Below are 20,344 nucleotides of genomic sequence, written 5' to 3'. Positions count from 1 at the left end.
TAAATGACATTAGAGATAAAGGGCTGGTATCCAAGTTCTATAAAGAACTTCTCGAACTCAATACCCAAAAAACAAATAATCAAGTCAAAAAATAGGCAGAAGACATGAACGGACACTTCTCCTGAGGAGACATACAAATGGCTAATAGACACATGAAAAAATGTTCAACACCATTAGCCATCAGGGAAATTCGAATCAAAACTACATTGAGATACTACCTTACACCAGTTAGAAGGGCCAAAATTAACAAAGCAGGAAACAAAAAATGTTGGAGAGGATGTGGAGAAAGGGGAATCCTCTTACACTTTTGGTGGGAATGCAAGTTGGCACAGCCACTTTGGAAAACAGTATGGATGTTCCTCAAAAAGTTAAAAATAGAGCTACCTTGTGACACGCAATTGCACTACTGGGTATTTACCCCAAAGACACAGATGTAGTGAAAAGAAGGGGCACTGAACCCCAATGTTCATAGCATCCATGTCCACAATAGCCAAACTGTGGAAGGAGCTGAGATGCCTTTCAACAGACGAATGGATAAAGAAGATGTGGTCCATATATACAATGGAATATTACTCAGCCATCAGAAAGGATGAATACACACCATTTGCATCGACATGAATGGAACTGGAGGGAATCATGCTAAGTGAAATAAGTCAAGCAGAGAAAGACAATTATCATATGGTTTCACTTATATGTGGAACATAAGGAACAGCATGGAGGATATTAGGAGAAGAAAGGGGAAAATGAAGGGGGGAAATCAGAGTGGGAGATGAACCATGAGACTATGGACTCTAGGAAACAAACTGAGGGTTTCAGAGGGGAGACGGGTGGGGGAATGGGTTTGCCTAGTGATGGGTATTAAGGAGGGTACGTATTGCATGGAGCACTGGGTGTTATATGCAAACAACGTATCATAGAACACTACATCAAAAACTAATGAAGTACTGTATGGTGATTAACATAACAATAAAAAATCCATGTATAACTTTTGACTTCCCAAAACTAAACTACTAACACCCAGCAGTCGAGTAACATATTTTGTATGTTATATATATTATATACTGTATTCTTATAATAAAGTAAGCTACAGGAAAGAAAATATTAAGAAAATCAAAAGGAAGAGAAAACACATTTTCAGTACCATAATGTATTTACTGAAAAAGTCCATGTATAAGTGGACCCACACAATTCAAATCCATGTTGTTCAAGGGTCAACTGTAAAATATTTTATTGTCTTATAAGTTGTGGTAAAACAAGGAAAATATAATCCTTAAGAACATTTCTGTTTAGGAAATGTTTAGGCACACCATGTGTCAGTAGCTTTAAAACATCAGTCTCGAACAAAACATAGAAAGAAATTTTAAGTATGGACAGCACACATACAAAACACAACTAAAGCTTATAATAAGCCATAAATTTTAATTTTAGGTTGCCAGACAGCAAAGAAGATTCTAATACATTCTTGAAAGAAGTACTTTCATGTGTGAAATGCTAATTTACATAAAAGAGTCCACAGTGTATTTGCCTTGCACCAGTTAATGTAATTAGTACATGAAAAGAAAAACCTAGCCAATATCAAGTGAGAATATTGTAATTTTAATTGCAGGTTGGTATTTACTTTTAAGTGATATTTACCTTGAGGGGGGTTTGTATTTGAGTGTCACAGAAACAAAGAAAATTAATCAATGCTATTTCAAATTTGTAACTTTAAAAAAATGGATATATGAGTTTGAAGTTAAGCAAAATCACAGTTAAGCAGGTAGAGAGTATATTTAGAAAAACATTAAAAAAACTTGAAATTCAGGATAAGGGGATTCAGTCAATCATACATGGATAATCATGGGAATGTTTCTTTTTTTTTTTAAAGGTTTTACTTATTTATTTGAGAGAGACACAGCACATGAGTAGGGGCAGAGGGAGAGGGATAAGCAGACTCCCCTGCGGACCAAGGAGCCCGACATGGGGCTCAATCCCAGAACCCTGGGATCATGACCTGAGCCAAAGGCAGACACTTAACCAACTGAGCCACCCAGGCATCCTGGGAATGTTTCTAATTGAGTTTATTTAAAGCAAATTTCTCACCCATGTTCATTTCTATGAATTTTTCCTCTTTTATCCTTTACCTAATGTTTGATATTCTTAGTTTTATTATACAAAAAAACTATATTTTTCTTTAATATCCTGTCATCATTTATTAAATCCTATTCATTTATCCTTCATACTCAATTTCATTTCCTATTTGACTATAATGTTTGGAGGACCAAACACAAGTGGCTGCATGATTATTCTTTTAATACTACTAGAATGCTAGAATTTCAGATGAAGGCTTAAATGCTACAAGCCATGATTCTTCATATACACTTGATCTAGTTTGTACACTGGAAGATAGCACACCTTTGATCTGAATCAGAAACATAGAAGCAATAATTGTAGATATGAAAAACCCAAAGATACTCCATAAAAGGAAGGAATGATGCTATTAATGGTAACTTGGGAATTAGAGATTTTATTAATTTCAAATCAAAGTGTTTTGAAATATTGTTAATACATTCTAAAAGTAGGACAATTAAATCAGACAGAATATGAAGTGTTAAACGGGACTATCTATAGATACATTGTTTCTGTAAATAACATACACATATATGTAAATAAGATATATATGTCTGCACTTACTTGAGTGTCCTTATCTTTCTGTGAAATATATCCACACTTTTCAAAAACTCATCAAATAAAATGATATAAAAGATACGTATGTATTTACCAAATAGGTCCTTATCTTCAATGATTGCCATCTCGACCTCTTTTCCAGTAACAATAGTGCATGTGAAAGGAACTTGAAGAAGAACACTAATCTCACCAAAAGACTCCTTCTCCTTAAGTTTACCCATACAAACAAGCTTTTGAATTTTTTTCTGTAAGAGATACAGATAATTCATGTTCAATGAAACCACTTTCATACAATGGATAAATACTGTTGTTATCAGAAATTCGCTGTTCAGAAATAATGTTGGTATATAGTATTTAAAATAAATTGCAATTTCGTTCAAGTCAGAGAAAACAGTTATGTACACATGTATTGAAATTACATTAGAGTGATAGTAAATTGATAGACAACTTCAGCATATCTAAGGTAATTCAAAGTACTGTCATTTAGTGATCAGCACATTAAATTTTTAATCAAGATGTTTAGGAAACATTGACGTCATTCCATTTTTCAAGGTCCTAGGATAGCATTTTGTAAATATAGCTTAGCTTTGCATGTTTTCTGAGCTACCATTTATTACTTCAGCCCCAGTTGCAAGGCACATTTGTTGGACTAACAGAGAATAAGAAAATAAGCACAGAGCGGCACGTGGGTGGCACAGTCGTTAAGCATCTGCCTTTGGCTCAGGGAGTGATCCCAGCGTTCTGGAATCGAGCCCCACATCAGGCTTCTCCGCTAGGAGCCTGCTTCTTCCTCTCCCACTCCCCCTGCTTGTGTTCCCTCTCTTGCTGGCTGTCTCTCTGTCAAATAAATAAATAAAATCTTAAAAAAAAAAAAAGAAAAAAGAAGCACAGAAGGCCAGGACCAGAATTGATGGAATTAATGGCTACAGATGGAATTCCATCCAGACTTTCAAGAAACATGGAAAGTGAGCTGGACTCAGGGCAATTTAGGTTCAAATTAGAAACAGTGGAAAAGGGACTACAGGTTTTCAGTATGTATGATTCTGGAGAAGAAGTCAAAACTCCAAATTATCTTTTCAGGGAGATCTCAACAGCATCGAAATGGGCATGAGTTGATGAGCAGTAAGATTAAAAAAAAAAGTGTAGCTCTCAAAGTAGGTTGATGACATGAACTCAGAAGAGGTGAAAGTCTTTACTATGTATCCTAGGATCAAAAGCCAATATCTAACTTGAAGAATTGCCACTTATATAATGGTAAATCTTCACACTGAATATAATTTGTGTAGCAGAATTCAACTAAGTTTACATGTTAAATTGAATGGCATTGAAGACTGCCTGACCAATCAAGAAAGAATTAGCTCTAACTTTTCTATCACTGCATTAGTGTTTTACCTGTTCTAGAACTTCATAAAACTGGAATCAAATAGACTGTACTCTTTTGGGTTTGATGTTTTTACCCATCCTAATGCTTTGAGATTCATCCATATTCTTGTATGCATTAATTCTCTTTATCGAAGTATGGCATTCCATTGAATGAATATATCACAATATTTCTATCCATCCAACTGTCAATGGACATTTGGATTACTTACAGTTTTTGGCTTATGAAGATTCATGTGAGTCTTTTTGTAGATGTATATTTTTATTTCTCTTGAGTAAATATCTAAAAATTTCTGGGTCATATGTAAAGTGTATTTTAGCCAATCTGATATTCTTAAAGTGGTACCTTGTTGTGGTTTTAATTTACATTTCTCTGAGAGATAGAGATAGTAAGCATCTCTAATATACTTATTGGTCATTCCTATGTCTTACAACTCAATATACAATGTATTTTACATTCCTGTATCTTACAACTCAGTAAAAAGAAAAGAAACAACAAAAAATAGTCATAAAAATTGAACAGAAATTTCAGAAAAGGAGACAAACAAATAAATGTTCAATAGGCTAGATTCAATTATGATTAAAGAGAATACATAAGTTTACAACTCACCACTTTTTTTGGTTGTAGTTTCATAAGTCCTACAATACTTCTATAAATGTCACAATATCCAGAATTAATATAAGCCACAAAAGAAATTATCTTTCCACTTTCCACTATCACTGAAAATAAAAAAGATAATTCATTATTTTACACATTCTTCTCTACAAAAAATTATTTTAGATATCACAATAAAAGATGACATATTTAATTCAGGAACTATTAATGGCAATTTTTTGAATGGCTGGCAGTTATAAACAGTACTCAGCAAATGATAAAAAAATTACATTTGTTATTTATATCTTTAACCTAATATATAGGTAAATATTGACAAGACTTTGGCAGTGAAGGCAATGGTATGCTAGTTAACGGTCAAATGGAGAAGATGAAATGTGGGGCTACAAGCCCCAACTTGTAGCATTTTCTGATATTTATGGTATAAATATTCCTACCATGGCTAATTTCAAACTGCTAGTGGCTTAACAACCAGCTCACAAAATCCCTGAATATTTACCTTTGACTCTCTGGGAGCTGTGCCTTGAGCCAGGCCTGGCACTCTACTAAATACAGCAGTGGTTTAAAGCAAGGGCTTTGAGGTCATACTGGCCTGGTTTCAAACTCTACTCTGCCACTTTGTAAGTGACCTCAGATAGATTATAGAACTTCTCTGAGCTTCAAGTTTTTCATCTTTAAAATGGCAAAATTGGGATTTCTTGTTCTATACTTGACACATGGTAATTAAGTGTATATAAAGTACTCACCATAAGGTTTGGCACATAATATTACATAACAAATCATATTATTATTATCATTATTATTTTCTCAAATTTGTGAAGCTATCTTAAGGCCAAGATATACTTGAAGGTGAACTGGATAATACCTTTACAACTATCAATGGATTAATAAGCAATGCAAATAAAAAAAACATTTGATCTATATGACATTAAATTATCAACATAATGTAATTTAAATAATAAATCAATTGGATTTATGTAAATTAAAATACTATTTCATTTTTCTAAAAGATTTTATTTATTTGCCAGAGAGAGAGTACACAAGCAGAGGGAGCGGCAGGCAGAGGGAGAAGCAGACTCCCCACTAAGCAAGGAGCCTGATGTAGGACTCAATCCCAGGACCCTGGGATCATGACCTGAGCCAAAGGTGGAAGCTTAGCTGACTAAGCCACCCAGGCATCCCTAAAATTACTATTTCAAATTGAATTTCAGCTTTGTTCATTCTAAAACTTATCAATATTTTTTCTAAAAACCCCAAACATAAAAGTGAAAATAAAAATATAAAAATGTATATTTATCTTTCCTGTGATTTTATAAAGTAGACACTTAAAAATATTTTCAATTATTCAAAAGCATTTATTTCATAGTATAGAAGAGTATATATCAACAAGAGAAAAATATTGATGTTATTGAAAAATAAGCTAGAGAATAGCATAGCTCTTTAAAAATTATGGTTAAAAAAGAACAAAGTGGCAATTGGTAAATATAATTTACCATAAGCAAAAAATGAATGCCAACATACAATGGAAAATACTTTAAAATAAATCAAGTGACATTTCAATTATTTTGCTGACATGTTTATGAGAATGTGCTATCTCCCTTTCCTCATATAATATTCAGACTCAAAGTTTATAATTAAAAAATTAAAAAGGTTATTCTACTATCACCATTTATTTTGCTTAAATAAAAATTTATGGTAACACTCTACTGTCTTATATTGTTGTATTTGTTACAGCCAAACATTGATACTATAAATTCATCTTAAGACATCAAAGTAACGTATGTCTGTAAAATTATGTGTAAATTGTATAGACAAGAAATTTTCTCATAGATTGTACTCTGAAAGCAAAGAGTCCTTTTCTACCAAAAGGTTATGTGATAGTACAGAAAAGGTTATATGATAATAGAGACTATCATATAACTTTTTTACTTCTTTTAGTCAATCAATAGGTTATAAAGAGAGGCATAGAGCCTCTTGGTAATTGTTATAAGAAAAGGATGCACTTAAATAGACACTAAAGAAGACCATTATTTTAAACTTTCAGAGCTGCACTACTATAAATCTTTTCTTGAAAGTCAAGCCCTATATAGAACATAGAGAAGCGTACATAATATTAAAGAGGATAAAGACCATAGAAATTTTTCTTCATATTGAAGGCAAGGCAACAATGAAAAAGCTGAACCACTGCAGCAAAATCTATGAGGCAGTCTCATTCCACAGATGGGATATTTGCTAACTGAGTAATTGTTTGTGGTCTTTATAATAATCACAGCAAAAGTTTATCTTAATGAAGACAATATAGAAAAATCATTTTCATGTAGGTAAGTAGTTTGAATTTAATAACATTACAAAAAATGTGTATCATCACTTAAGTACAAAAATTTAAATATTACTATTTTTGACTAGGAAAAGAATCATATGCATTACCTATAAAGACTTAACACGCCCCCCATTATGTTTCCTAGTTTTACCCATTTGGCCTCTGATCCTGTTTCCCATTACAAAGAACTTACGTTAGTGATGTCAAGATTAATATTGTCATCTCTACACCTATTCCCCTTGGGTAACATAGAAAATGACAACATAGGAAGATCCAAAGGATTATAACATAATATTAAATGAAAAGATTTAGTCATGAACTATATAGATGAAATTTTATTATTATTTAAAGTTCATATTCATTAATGTTCAGGAATTAAAGTTGATTTATATTTAAAAATTGGGTTTCATGAGAATCCCTTCTGCAGAGAATGGAGGACCTATGTTTATGGTTGCTTAGGATTGACCTTCCTCTACCCAACGCGAGATTCATCCATATGAGTGGATACACTATCCCATAAGAAAATGCAGATTAACAAGCTTGGAATTTTACTAGGATTTCAAAGGCACAGAATTGAATCTTAAAAGATATGAGAAGAAAGAAGAAAATATTCAGAGACACACAGTGCATCTGTAAGTCTTAGGTCATCTAAGATGGTCATCAGTTCAGTGATGGACAGAAAGCAAGGGTTTAAGTAAATCTTTGCTGTAAACACTGTAACTTTCTCCACTGAGATGTAGTATCCTACATCAGCCCTTGTATTGTGCCTTCATTTCTCCTATATACATGTCCTGATGCAACTGGTTCTTGCAAATATGAATAAAACTAAAGGATGACACTAATAGCAAACCCCTTTTGAACAAAGTTTTGTTGGTTATACCATCACAGTTGATAGTTCTCCCCACTCTTAGGCCCAAAATGATGTACATCTGTGCATGTGAGAAGGAGTTGAAAGGAAGAAACACAAAAAAAAGAGGTTCAACCTAGAATCAAAACTTCAAAGAAAAGAGTAAATAAAACCAAAATCTCTGTAAGTAAACATGCTAATATCAAAGTCCAGCAGAGTATTATTTTAAATATTACTTTAAATACGCTTATTGCTTCTTTTATTACAATTATTTTGCTCATAAGAAATCAGAAAATACACAAGAATACATAAACTACACATATCTTATATACAGTGTATGTATAAATATATAAAATATGGTATATGTATAACATATATGCTCATAAAATATATATACATAAAGATAACCACCATTAATATTTTTATTGCATACACTTCCAGAACATTTGGAAAATTCTAAGACTATATATGTGTACATGTAAAATTATAGATTTGTATCATAACTTATAATGACTGACCAAAAAAGCTCCCCTCTTTAAATAGAAGTTTGGAAATCACTGGAGTAAATTGTCTTAACTAAAATAAAAGTCAGGTACAAGTTCCATTTGCCATAAATGTAAAAAAAAAAAACTCTTTAAATTTTAGGAAAATGTAAAAGAAGAAATGAATGATAAGGAGGGTAAAAATCAAAGGTCTACTAGAAAAAAGAATGAAGTGAAAATGCCTTTGTATTTACAAACTAAATTTTAAGATTTTTATCACTAATCTAATTAATATATTTTAATCTGATTATAAATTTAAAGCCTCTTAAGATAATATTCTAATTTTCAAGATTTTGTATTCAAGAACATTAATAAAATCAATTTTCTTTTAAAATGGAAAAAATTGAGTATTGGAGCTCCTCATAAAAAATTCAGACATAATTTCTAAAACTGGAAATCATTAGACCATTATGAAAAGAACAAACTTGATTTTATCTTAAGGTGAATATCAGAAGGATTTACAGAAACTAAATATTAGGCATTGTTCTTTTTATTTCTGTTGTTTATTTAATGCTAGAAAGAAGTCACAAGTCCAATAAAACTATTTTATTCCAATTTTCAGATCAGTCATGATAAGAAGGATAATTCCTTAGTGGCTATTAGTATCAGCACTGGGACAGTTAAGGTCTCAGTTTAAATGGAAACTAGTGGTTAGAAATATTGTTAAAGGACATCTTCTTAATAAAGATAAACCTCATCCCATTAGCCTAACAGACCAAAACACAGTTTTGGAGCAGATGTGTATCTGAGGATCTTATAAGATTGATACAGCTTCAAGCAAGATATGCATTAGCTGAATGGATACCAGTTTTCCTTGTAAAACTACGCTATGGGAAAAAGAATGATACAGAAGAATAGTACTATTGACTGATATTTTTATTTTATTTTATTGAGGTATAAGTGCCTCCTTGATAGACTATTGTGTAGCAGAGGCTGAACACCTGTCCCAAGGTCACCGACTGCTACAGAAAAGTGCTTATACCTATAAATGCAGTCAGATAATGATAATTTATTTCCAGTGTTTCCCCTTCAGACCTAGACATGGTAGTGGTTTTTTACTGTATATGTCCCTGGCTGCTTCACCATCTTTTGGTACTTTTCCTTAACCTTACCCTAACCTTTTAAGTAGTCCCTTCCTTAAACTCTTCATCACTCCCATATAATTGCTGTCTATTTACTGACAGAACTCTTACCTCTGGACTTCAAGTCCCATACGATATTCTGTCAAGATTTTCCTTGGCATTCTGTTCAATTCATGTATTAGTTTAGGTGTAATTAAATGTTTACAATATTCCAATCTAATTTCTATTCCCTAAGTTTTCTTTATACCATTCCAAAAAGTTGTATAGTTTGGCCCATAAGGGCTTTGCACTTTTCTAACTTAGTTCATTTCTGGATACTTACATTTTTTATGGTATTTTAAGTGATGTTTCCCATTATTCTGCAAAATAAGTTATTGTTTCTTGTACAAACTATGATATATTGATTCAAGAAAAGGAAACTGACTCTTGTTGATGAAATAAGAGAAGAGTTTTGAGGAAAAGACTGACATTTCACCCAAAGTCAATTACGATTATAGTGTCATAGTCAGAATAAATGAAGCATAATAACTATTATACTCAAGAAGTTTATTCCACAAGAAAAAGTAGTATTGAGCAAATGTGGATCAGATGGAAGATCCACAGAGGACTTCATTCTGTGCAAGAGATGCTCATCAAAGAATTTCGGTGACATTACCAATGACTAACTTGATGCTAAGGAAGTAGAAATATTTAAAAGGAAACATTTCATATAACACAGGAACTTTATGATTACCATCTTCCAAAAATATTTCTGATTTCACTGATATCATCGTTTTTTCCCTAGCAGTGTGATTAATCTTGATATATAGCTCATATATATATGGAGAGGGATGATTAATCTTGATATGTATATATATACATATATATGTATATATATACATATATATAGATATGTATATATATATACACGCACATGGCTTGTTAAATACATAAGTAGGTATATATATTTAATTTCAGTGGGATATTATGTGGTCTGAAAGTAACCATTGTATTTAGCTTCACATTTGGAATCAAAATCCAGTTTTCAGTTGTAATGGCAAAATAACCTATCTCACAGAGTTACCTAGTAGATTAAAGAGATAATCTAACTTAATCTGCAAGAGACAGTGCTTTATAAATAGAACTAACTTAATAGAAGAAAATTATTTTCATACTTATGTAGAAAAATAAAAGTTTCTAAGTTTTCACCTGACAATCATATATTTTAATCATAAATTCCGTTTAATCATGGTAATCGTCCATTTAACAATGATACACTGATTAGTTACTTCATTCTGACACAACCTAACCATCTTACGTTGATTTCATTTTCAATTACCTAAGCAGCATTATCTCAGAGATGAATAATCACATACTAAATGGACTGGCCCAAGGAAGTACATGGATAGTATGATGCATTCATAATTTGTATCTAGCATATATGATAATTAAATTTATTCATTATTTGAGATAATGGGGATTTACTTCATTAATTTCACACTAATTAATTTTGATTCAGGAGATATTCCACTTGGTATATGTTAATGTAATCTAGACCAGTGTAGATAAACTGTTCAAGTAAAGAGATTTATTTTATTATATGCTTTCAGAACATTGGTTATTTACACTCAAATTAGTTCAATCACTGTCTATGATATTTATGCAAAAGTACACCTTAATATACCTACTAATGATCTGGCCTTCGTTTTTGTGCACAATATTCTGACTTGAAAAACGTGAAAATTGTTGTTTTTAACATTATAATATTTTTCAAAAGAACTTTAAAAGGATATGATAAATCCCATTTGCATTTTCAAAAGTGTAATATTAATGTTTTTCCTATAAGATTTTGTATACTATTTTTATATTATTAATCATTTTTGTAATACTTTATAATACTTATTTGTTATTCGGAAACGATTGTTTTCCTTTTAATCTCATTACTTTTACACATCGAACATTCAATGTAAATTGTACACCCATACTTTTTCCTATTGTCATCTCTATTTTTAACTTAATGACAAATCCATTTTAAATTGTTTTGGCCACATGATATCTAATTAAATATCTTTTCCCCCCATGTGCAAATTGTTTTCTAACACTCTTTTATTTACAAATAAAGTACTAGTTTTTCTCCATTGATGCATGGTGCTTCCTGTTATATACTATACATTATTTTTCTGCATTTTAGTGTCTTGTATAAGCTAACACCCTAATAAAAACCTAAGCCAAGAGTATGAAAAAGTTGTTAGAACTTTTATAAAAAGTAAACTTACAGCATGTGTCAAGAATGATATAATTATACACATCGATGGAATACTTCTAAGAATTTTTCCTAAGGAAAAAATGAGGTAAATAGGTACTTGGGCATTAAGTATTCAAAACTGAGCATGTAATATTTTATGCAACATAAATGATGATCAAAAGAAAAATGTTTAAATAAATTACAATAAATCATAGAATATATTTTGCTTCCACTAAAATTCAGAACTCTTAAAACTGTTATTGACTTGGAATATGTTCATTTTTTAAGGGCCAGTAAAAGAGTTCCATTAACTCTACAGTATTCAACTTTGACAAAATATATAAATATTATTTCCTTTTGAATTAAAACCCTGAAAAAATATAGTAAAAGGTTAATAATTCTATAAAAGCATAATTAGAAGTTACATATGCTTTATAAGCTTCTGTTTTCCCAAAATGTATACACTGAGTATATATATTATTTTCATAAGTAAATGTCTGGGGGGGGCCACTGAGAACAAAAAAGAGCTGTACAGCATGCTACTTCTCCAAAAAACTCATGGTACAGCAGACAGAGGCCAATATACCTTGGTAGAATTTCTCTCACAGGGAAAGAGAATTGTGGTACACCATTCAGTGTTCTGCTTGCCTTTTTGTTAGGCTGCTTGATGGATTGGCTTCTGCCCCATTTCTCTTGGATCATGGGTGGGATCTGGCATCCTCTAGATGTATGGGGGCTGCTAAGAACAAAAAAGAACTGGGTGGCATGTTGCTGCTTCAGAGGACCCATCGTAGAGCAGAAGATACCAGAGAGTACAAGAGATTATCAGTTCCTGAAGAAAAAACTAACCAGCAAATTCCCTTAATTTGGAATCTACTCACACAAATCCAGAGCAGACATATCCACAGAAAAGGTTTAGAGACCCTAGATTCTCTAGCTAGACTGACTGGTAGGTTTTTCCTTGTATAGTCATAGTTCATAAAAACTGGGAAGGTGGATGGTTTTTTTCAAATGCACAAATATGGAAAAATAGCCCAAGCAAAGGGACAAAATAAATCTTCAGAGACCAAACCTAAAAAATGGAAATATATGAATTAGAGAATAAGAAATAACATATATAAATATTTTCAGAAAGTAAAAGCTAGCAAGATGGTAGAGGAAGCTTCAGACCTGTTTTCCTCTCACGGAAGTGGAATTAACATTACACAAATAATTGCCTTTGTGAGAAATCCAGAAACCAATTAGGAAGTTCCTACACTGTAGGCAAGCACAAAACCAATCACATAAAATCTGGTAGGAAAATTCTTGGCACTTTCTCATCAGATCCCCTTCTAGCCATGTTGTGGTATGATTGGGAAGAAACCACTAACACTGAAATTCTCTCTGGGTAGGGAAAGGACTGTAATGTACATACAATGTTCTGACTTTTTTGGAAGCTGCCCAGGGGACTGACTTCTATCTTGCCTGAATCTGAGTACTAATGGGAAAGGGGTGCCAGGTTGGCAAACTTCCTCAATAAGGAAATTACACATATAAACTCAGAGAGAATACATCCCCAAAAAAGGCTTGAAAGATCCCTAGAATATCCAGCTGAGCTGACAGAAGAAAAACCTCCCTGTGCAAAACCATAACACAAAGACTGGAGAAGTGATTAATTTTTTTTTTTTAATTTCCAAAGTCCCAACAGAAGATAACAAAATATACGAAGAAGCAGGGGAATATGAACCATTCAAAGGGACAAATTAAATCACAAGAAACTGACCCTAAAGAAATGGTGACATGAATTACCAGATATAGAATTTAAAAAAAAAAAGTCATAGAGATGTTCAATGAATTAAAAGAAAGCACAGATATGCAATTAAATTAAATCATGAAAATGATGTATGAGCAAAATGAGACTATCATCAGAGATAGAAACAATGAAGAACCAAACTGAAATTCTAGAACTAAAGAATAAAATAAATGAATTGAAAATTCACTAGAGGAACTTTATAACTCTTGGCCAGACAACAGAAAGAATCAGCAAACTTGAAGAGAGGACTTCTGAAATTACCGAAATATAGGAGCTAAAAGAAAAATAATAGAAAAAAATGAAGAGAACCCGAAGGACTCATAGGACAGCATTAAATAGAACATGCATATTATAGGAGTACCAAAAGGAGATGAAAATAAAAAGGGGTAGAGACCCTATGTGAAGGAATAATGGCTAAAAACTTCTCAAATTTGAGAAAAAAAATGACTATATAAATTCAAGAAGCTCAATTCACTCCAACTAGAAGAAAGCATACACACAGACAAATGTCAAAAGTCACAAAGAGAGAATTTTGAAAGCAGCAAGTAAAAACAGATGTCACATACGAGGCAGCTCTAGGGATCTGCTGTACAACACTGTACATATAGCTAACAATACCGTACACTTCAGTCACGTAAGTCTGTGTTTTGTGTTTTTTACAACAACAACAACAAAAATAAATTGGTGCTAAGATTTACCTTGAGTTACTAGTATTTTTTTTTCTTTATTTCTCCATTAAAACATAGCCTGAGTAACACACACACACACACACGCTTTCCTATCAACAAAAATTCTTTCAGTTTTTGAAATAATGTTAATCAATCATTGACCTAAGGGAGATGGCACATAATTTTAACTTTGACAATGTAATTTTTCTCTATTGAAACTCCAGAATTATAATCACACCAGATGTGTTTACAAAGACAACTGAGAAAAGTCTCAAAAATATTTTTAAATTTTTAGTTATTGAAAATGTTATTTTCCAAGTTTGAAGACTTGATCTTATTGCCCTTATCTAAAAATGCAAATGTAGAAAAAAAAGAACCAGTGAAATTATTTAATTTAATTAAACAATTAGCATATACATTTTTCATGCAAAAAATCACTATTAATCATGTTTTCAAAAAGCCTGAAATATAGTTATCTAGATGAGGCAAATAATGAAAATAAAGCAGTAACATAGGAGAGTTAAATGTTTATTGGGTTCCAAATAAATTTTGTTGTTGTTTTTTTTTCTCTTCTGGAGTTAAAAGAACATCTTCACAATGTCATGTAATGCAAAAAGCAAGCATTCAATATATTTTGTTCATATGGTGTGAAATCTGGACTTGATTTTGGAATGTGTCACTATTCTAAGAAGCTTTCAAGCTGGAAGACATAAATTTTTTTTAAAAAATTATTCAGATCATTTAAAAATGGTGCAATTATTCAAAAAGAAAAGAGAGAAGACATAATTCACTGAAAGAACATCAAAATAAATTATGCAGGCTCATGCACATTACCTTTATCAAAATATAAGCATTTTATTTCATTATAAAAGCATTTATAAGCTACATAGAATCTTTTTCCTGATGGTTAATCCTGTCTCTTATTATTTCCAAACTCTACAATTTTCACTGTCAATTTCTTTCTCACAGAGCAATGTTACTTTGTAATTAATCGATATTTGTTGATTAAAATATTAGAATTAAATTTAGGTAAAATTATGTTAACTTTCTCTCTCTCTCTCTCTATATATATATATATATACATATAATTTATCTGTTGAGAAAAAGTGCATTTTTCCTGTGGCTACAAAAGATGTAAATCTAATTTCTAGGGATGAGAACTAAAATGACTGATATGAAAAATGCAATGGATATGATTTGTTGTAGATGAGGCAGTGCAGAAAATATATTAATAAAATGAAGGCATGGTAATAGAAAGAATCCAAAATAGAACATAGGGAGAAAAAAAGAACCAAACGCACGTGTACACACACACACACACACACACACACACACAGGACAAAGCAATAGTGAAACAGAGGACAATGTCCATCAGCCTAATATACAGTGCATATGGAACACTTACCATATAGACCATATTATGGACGATAAAACAAGTCTTAAACTTAAAGGCGTTCACATCACATAAAATATGTTCTATGACAAAAATAGAATTAAAATTTAAAATCATTAACTGGAAAAAATACTTGGAAGCTTAATAACATTCCAGATAAACTATGGGTCAAGAAGAAATCAAAAGGAAAATGACAAACTGTTTTGAGTGGGATGAAAACAATGACCAATAACCAACATTTGTGCAGTACATCTAAACCAGTACATAGAGAGAATAGCATTAAATGGCTATATTAACAAAGGAAAAAGTTCTTAAGTCAACAAACTCAGTTTCTATCTTGATACTATAATAGTGTATTAAACTCAACATAAGCAGAAAAAGGTAAATAATAAAGATAGGAGGAGAAATCAATGAAAGGGAAAATAGCAAAATATAGAAAATCAATAAACATTGGAGCTGATTCTTTGAGACGATCAATAAAATTAATATACCTCAGGTCAGACAAATCACAACAGAACACTCTGATAATAGCCCTCAGAGATAAGTACTATTATTATCCATATTTACAAAGGAGAAAAATAAGGCACTAAGTTACATGACTCTCAACATCTCACAAATAATAGGTAGTGTAGCCAAAATTCAAACCCAAGTGATTATCCTCCCCAGTGATGCTCTTTAATGTATATTATATTACATAATGTTTATTTATATATTTATAAATTCATATTAATTAGTATTTCTATAGCTACATAATTATATATGGATATGATTTAGTAAATAATTATATATCACTGAAATCAATCTCTACACACATTCTGCCCCTTTTTCACTTTTCAGTATATCTTGGACATCTATATAAATCTGCATATGTGATTTTTTTCATTCTTTATATTGGCGTAGCTTCCTACTGAATGAATATTCCATAATTTATTTAACCAGAACTTTCCTGATGGGCATTAATTTGTTTCCTATTGCAAAAAAATGTGCGATAAAAATTATTATGCATATATCTTTGAATGAACAAGTGCACGTTTATTGGTAGTATAGATTTTTAGCAATAGAATTTGCTAGTATAAAGATTTTTATTTTCTACAGACTTCGATAAGCTAGTCTTGAAATATGCTGTATCAGCTGACATGACCACCTAAAATACATAAGATTCTTGCTTTCTAACTTCCTAGAGAATCTTGTGTATTCAAATTATTTTCAGTTTTTGTCAATGGGATAGGTAGAAAATTCTAATTAAAATCGAATTTTCAAATTATGAGTGAAGCTGAATTACGCAAGGTTTTTTATTGCCTCATAGAGAACTGTCTTTTTTTTTTCCATTTAATACAGGGAATACTTTATTCAAACGCTTCAGAGAAATGAACAGCTTGGGTCTGTAACAAAGCGGTGTGTTTCTGTTTCTTGTTTCTGGTTTTTTTTTTTTTTAAGATTTATTTATTTATTTTAGAGATGCAGAGAGAAAAAGAGTATATAAGCAGGGGATGGGGCAGATGGAGGAAAGAGTGAGTCCCCGAGCAGGCTCCCTATGGAGGGTGGAGTCAGAAAGGGACTTGATCCCAGGACCCTGTGATTATGACCTGAGCCAAAATAAAAAGTTAGCCAACCAACTGACTGAGCCACACAGGCGCCTCACAAAGTGTCATGTTTTAAAGCACAGGACAGTAATTTTATATGAAGGTATACACTATTATATACAAATCAACTGATCAGAGCACAACTTTTCAGTGTTTAAAACAGAATAAGCTACCCTATGAAAGCAGCACCTTTGTGAATTTTTAACTTTAGTATTTGTCTCCTTCTTCACCCTCTTCTTCAACAGAATCCATACCAACCTCTTCATAATCCTTCTCAAGGGCAGCCATATCCTCACAGACCCCAAAAAACTCTCCTTCCTCCATGCCCTCATCCACACACCAGTGAACAAAGGCACAGTTGGCATCATCAGGTCAAACTTGTGGTCCAGTCAAGGCCAGGCCTCAGCAATGGTTGTGATGTTGCTCAGGATGCACACAGCTCACCGTACTTTGGATAGGTCTCCACCAGGTACCACAGGCTGGTAATTAATGCCAACTTTGAAGCCAGTGGGTCATCAGCCCACACACTGCATGGCACTCTTGGTCTTAATGGTGGCAATGGCAGCACTGATATCTTTGGGAACAAAGTCACCACAGTTCAATAGGTAGCAAGCCATGTATTTACTATGACAAGGGTCACATTTCACCATTTAGCTGACTGGCTTAAAGCATTCATTGGTGATCTCAGGTACAGAAATCTGTTCATGATGGCTTTCTCAGCAGAGATGAAAGGACCATATGTGCCCAGAGGAAAGTGGATGAGGGGACATGGCACTAAGTTGGTCTGGAATTCTGTCAGATCAACATTCAAGGATCCATCAAATCTGAGGGAAGCAGTGATTGATGACACAATTTGAGCTATTAACCTATTTAGGTTATTGTAGGTTGGGAATATCAAGGTTTCCACGACAGATATCATAGATGGCCTCACTGTCTACCATGAAGTCACAATCAGTGTGCTCCAGGGTGGTGTGCATAGTGAAGATGGAGTTGTGGGGCTCAACTACAGCTGTGGAAACTGTGGCATGGAGAGACTGAGTAAATGGGAAACTCTAGCTTGGACTTCTTGGCATAATCGACAGAGAGATGTTCCATCAGTAGGTTGGTGAATCCAGAACCAGTTCCACCTCCAAAGTTGTGGAAAACCAAGAAGCCCTGAAGACCTGTGCCCTGGTGAGCCAGTTTTTGAATTTGGTCGACATAAGGTCAATGATTTCCTTGCTAGTGGTGTAGTGCCCTTGAGTATAGTTATTGTCAGCATTTTCCTTGCCTGTAATGAGCTGGTTAGGGTGGAAAGCTGCTGATAGTTGCCTGTGCAAACTTCATCAATTACTGTGGATTCCAGGTCTATAAACACTGCCCTGGGCACATGCTTGCCAGCACCTGTCTCACTGAAGAAAGTGTTGAAGGAGCTATCTGCCCCAATGATCTTGTCACTTGGCATCTGACCATCTGGCTGGATGCGGTGTTCCAGGCAACAGAGCTCCCAGCAGACACTGCCAATATGGACACCAGCCTGGCCAACAAGGATGGAGATGCATTCATGCATGGTTGCTGCTTCGTGGTTGCCAGCAGATGGCAGAGAGGAAGAGGAGAGGCTGTTGCTTCTTACAGCGCAACTCTTAGATGATTGATGTAAGAGAACCTGCCAAGAACTTTTTACTCTCTTTTTTCTTCATTCTCTTCCCCCCACTGATTCCCCTTGAGATTTTATGACTATTGGTAACAGCCAATTTTATATTAAAATGATTTCTTTCTCATGTGTACAGAAACTTTATTAGCCTGATATTTACATATTAGTATTTATGGAACATTTTGCCATTTAGAACACTGAATTTTTATTATTCAGAGATTAATATTTCAATTTATGTCTTTTACCTTTTTTTTGTCATGTTCTAAGGACTTCCTCCACCGAAGGCTAGAAAATTAATTTGCCATTGTTTTCTTATAGCAATGTTATGACATCATTGTTAACATAGAGGTTTTTAATCCACCAGATTTGTTTCTGTTCACTACTTGTCTAACAAACAGATATTTAATAAACTATCTTTTTTCCTACTCTTTTGAAATAATACCTCATATTGTACTAAATTTCCATACTAAATTTGCCATACTAAATTGCCATGGTTTCTTCTTTAGTCTTAGTCTGCCTACTATATAAAATATTTGATTTATATTACATTCTTTCAGTATTTTAAAAGCATTTTTGAAGTTTTCTTATTTAATTTTGTATGTAGATATTAGTATCAACATAATCAACTTTAAAAAGAATTCCTGCTGTTTTTATTATGTTTACATTAGGCTAACAAATTTAGTGAAAAAAGTCATCTTTGCAGTAATGTATTTTCCTATTGAAGAAAAAGTTTTGCCTCAATTGTCTTATTTTATGTGAATCAGTTGTTTTTTACATATATTTCTTATTAAGTTTATTCCTAGATAGTCCATATTTTTGGTTGCCTTTATATACATAATCTCTTCTTCCTTTAAATTTTATAAGTAGCTTTTATAAAATAAAATTTAAATATTAAGCTTGCCACCAGTAGTTTCACTAAATTCTATGATTCCTAATAATTTTCTCATTGACTTTCCAAATATTCAAGTATAAATAATATAAGTAAATAATGATGATTTTACCTCCCCGTTTTACAAATTCATGCTTATTACTTATTTTATTTAAAAATGCTACACCAACTGTTTTATGTAAGTACTGAATCACTAAATTGTACACCTGAAACTAAGATTACACTGTATGTTAACTGGAATTGAGGGTTTGAGAGAGGAGGGGCCTGGGGAGATGGGGTAGCCCGGTGATGGGTATTAAGGAGGGCACGTGCTGTAATGAGCACTGGGTGTTATACACAAATAATGAATCATGGAACACTACATTAAAAATTAATGATGTTCCATGTGGTGACTAACATAACATAATAAAAAAATTAAAAATAAAAATGTTAGCAAGTTCATCACTTTAATAATAACTCTTTTGCTATTTACTGTTAAGAACATAGCTAACTTATTTTTTGAGATCTAGATAATTTTATCATATTATAGAACATTTCATCTATTCTCATTTTATTAGGAATTTGTGTCAGAATTTCCTCAAAGGCATTTTAGCTGTCATGAATACAGGTTATGTTTCTACCTTGATCTATATTTTAGTAAAATACACTAATGGATTTTGAAAAATATATTGAGCAAGTTCTGATTGAATTCCTAGAATGAATCAACTTTTT

At 32.5% G+C, this 20,344-nt stretch overlaps 1 protein-coding gene and 1 pseudogene across 1 annotated transcript in view; both read right to left on the bottom strand.

Moving 5' to 3' along the window:
* CNBD1 (cyclic nucleotide binding domain containing 1) overlaps positions 1-20,344 on the bottom strand; it is a 429,548-nt gene that overhangs the window by 86,071 nt on the left and 323,133 nt on the right. The window contains exons 9-10 of the mRNA XM_034668509.1: positions 4,658-4,767; positions 2,762-2,912 (exon numbers count right to left, since the gene is read on the bottom strand). Coding sequence (XP_034524400.1) covers positions 2,762-2,912; positions 4,658-4,767 — 261 coding nt within the window. The remainder of the gene's footprint in view (positions 1-2,761; positions 2,913-4,657; positions 4,768-20,344) is intronic.
* On the bottom strand, positions 17,319-18,660 carry LOC100481090 (annotated as a pseudogene).

The sequence above is a fragment of the Ailuropoda melanoleuca genome, chromosome 9 (assembly GCF_002007445.2).
Source record: "Ailuropoda melanoleuca isolate Jingjing chromosome 9, ASM200744v2, whole genome shotgun sequence".
Lineage (NCBI taxonomy): Eukaryota > Metazoa > Chordata > Mammalia > Carnivora > Ursidae > Ailuropoda > Ailuropoda melanoleuca.
This window is presented reverse-complemented; position numbering and strand designations above follow the sequence as displayed.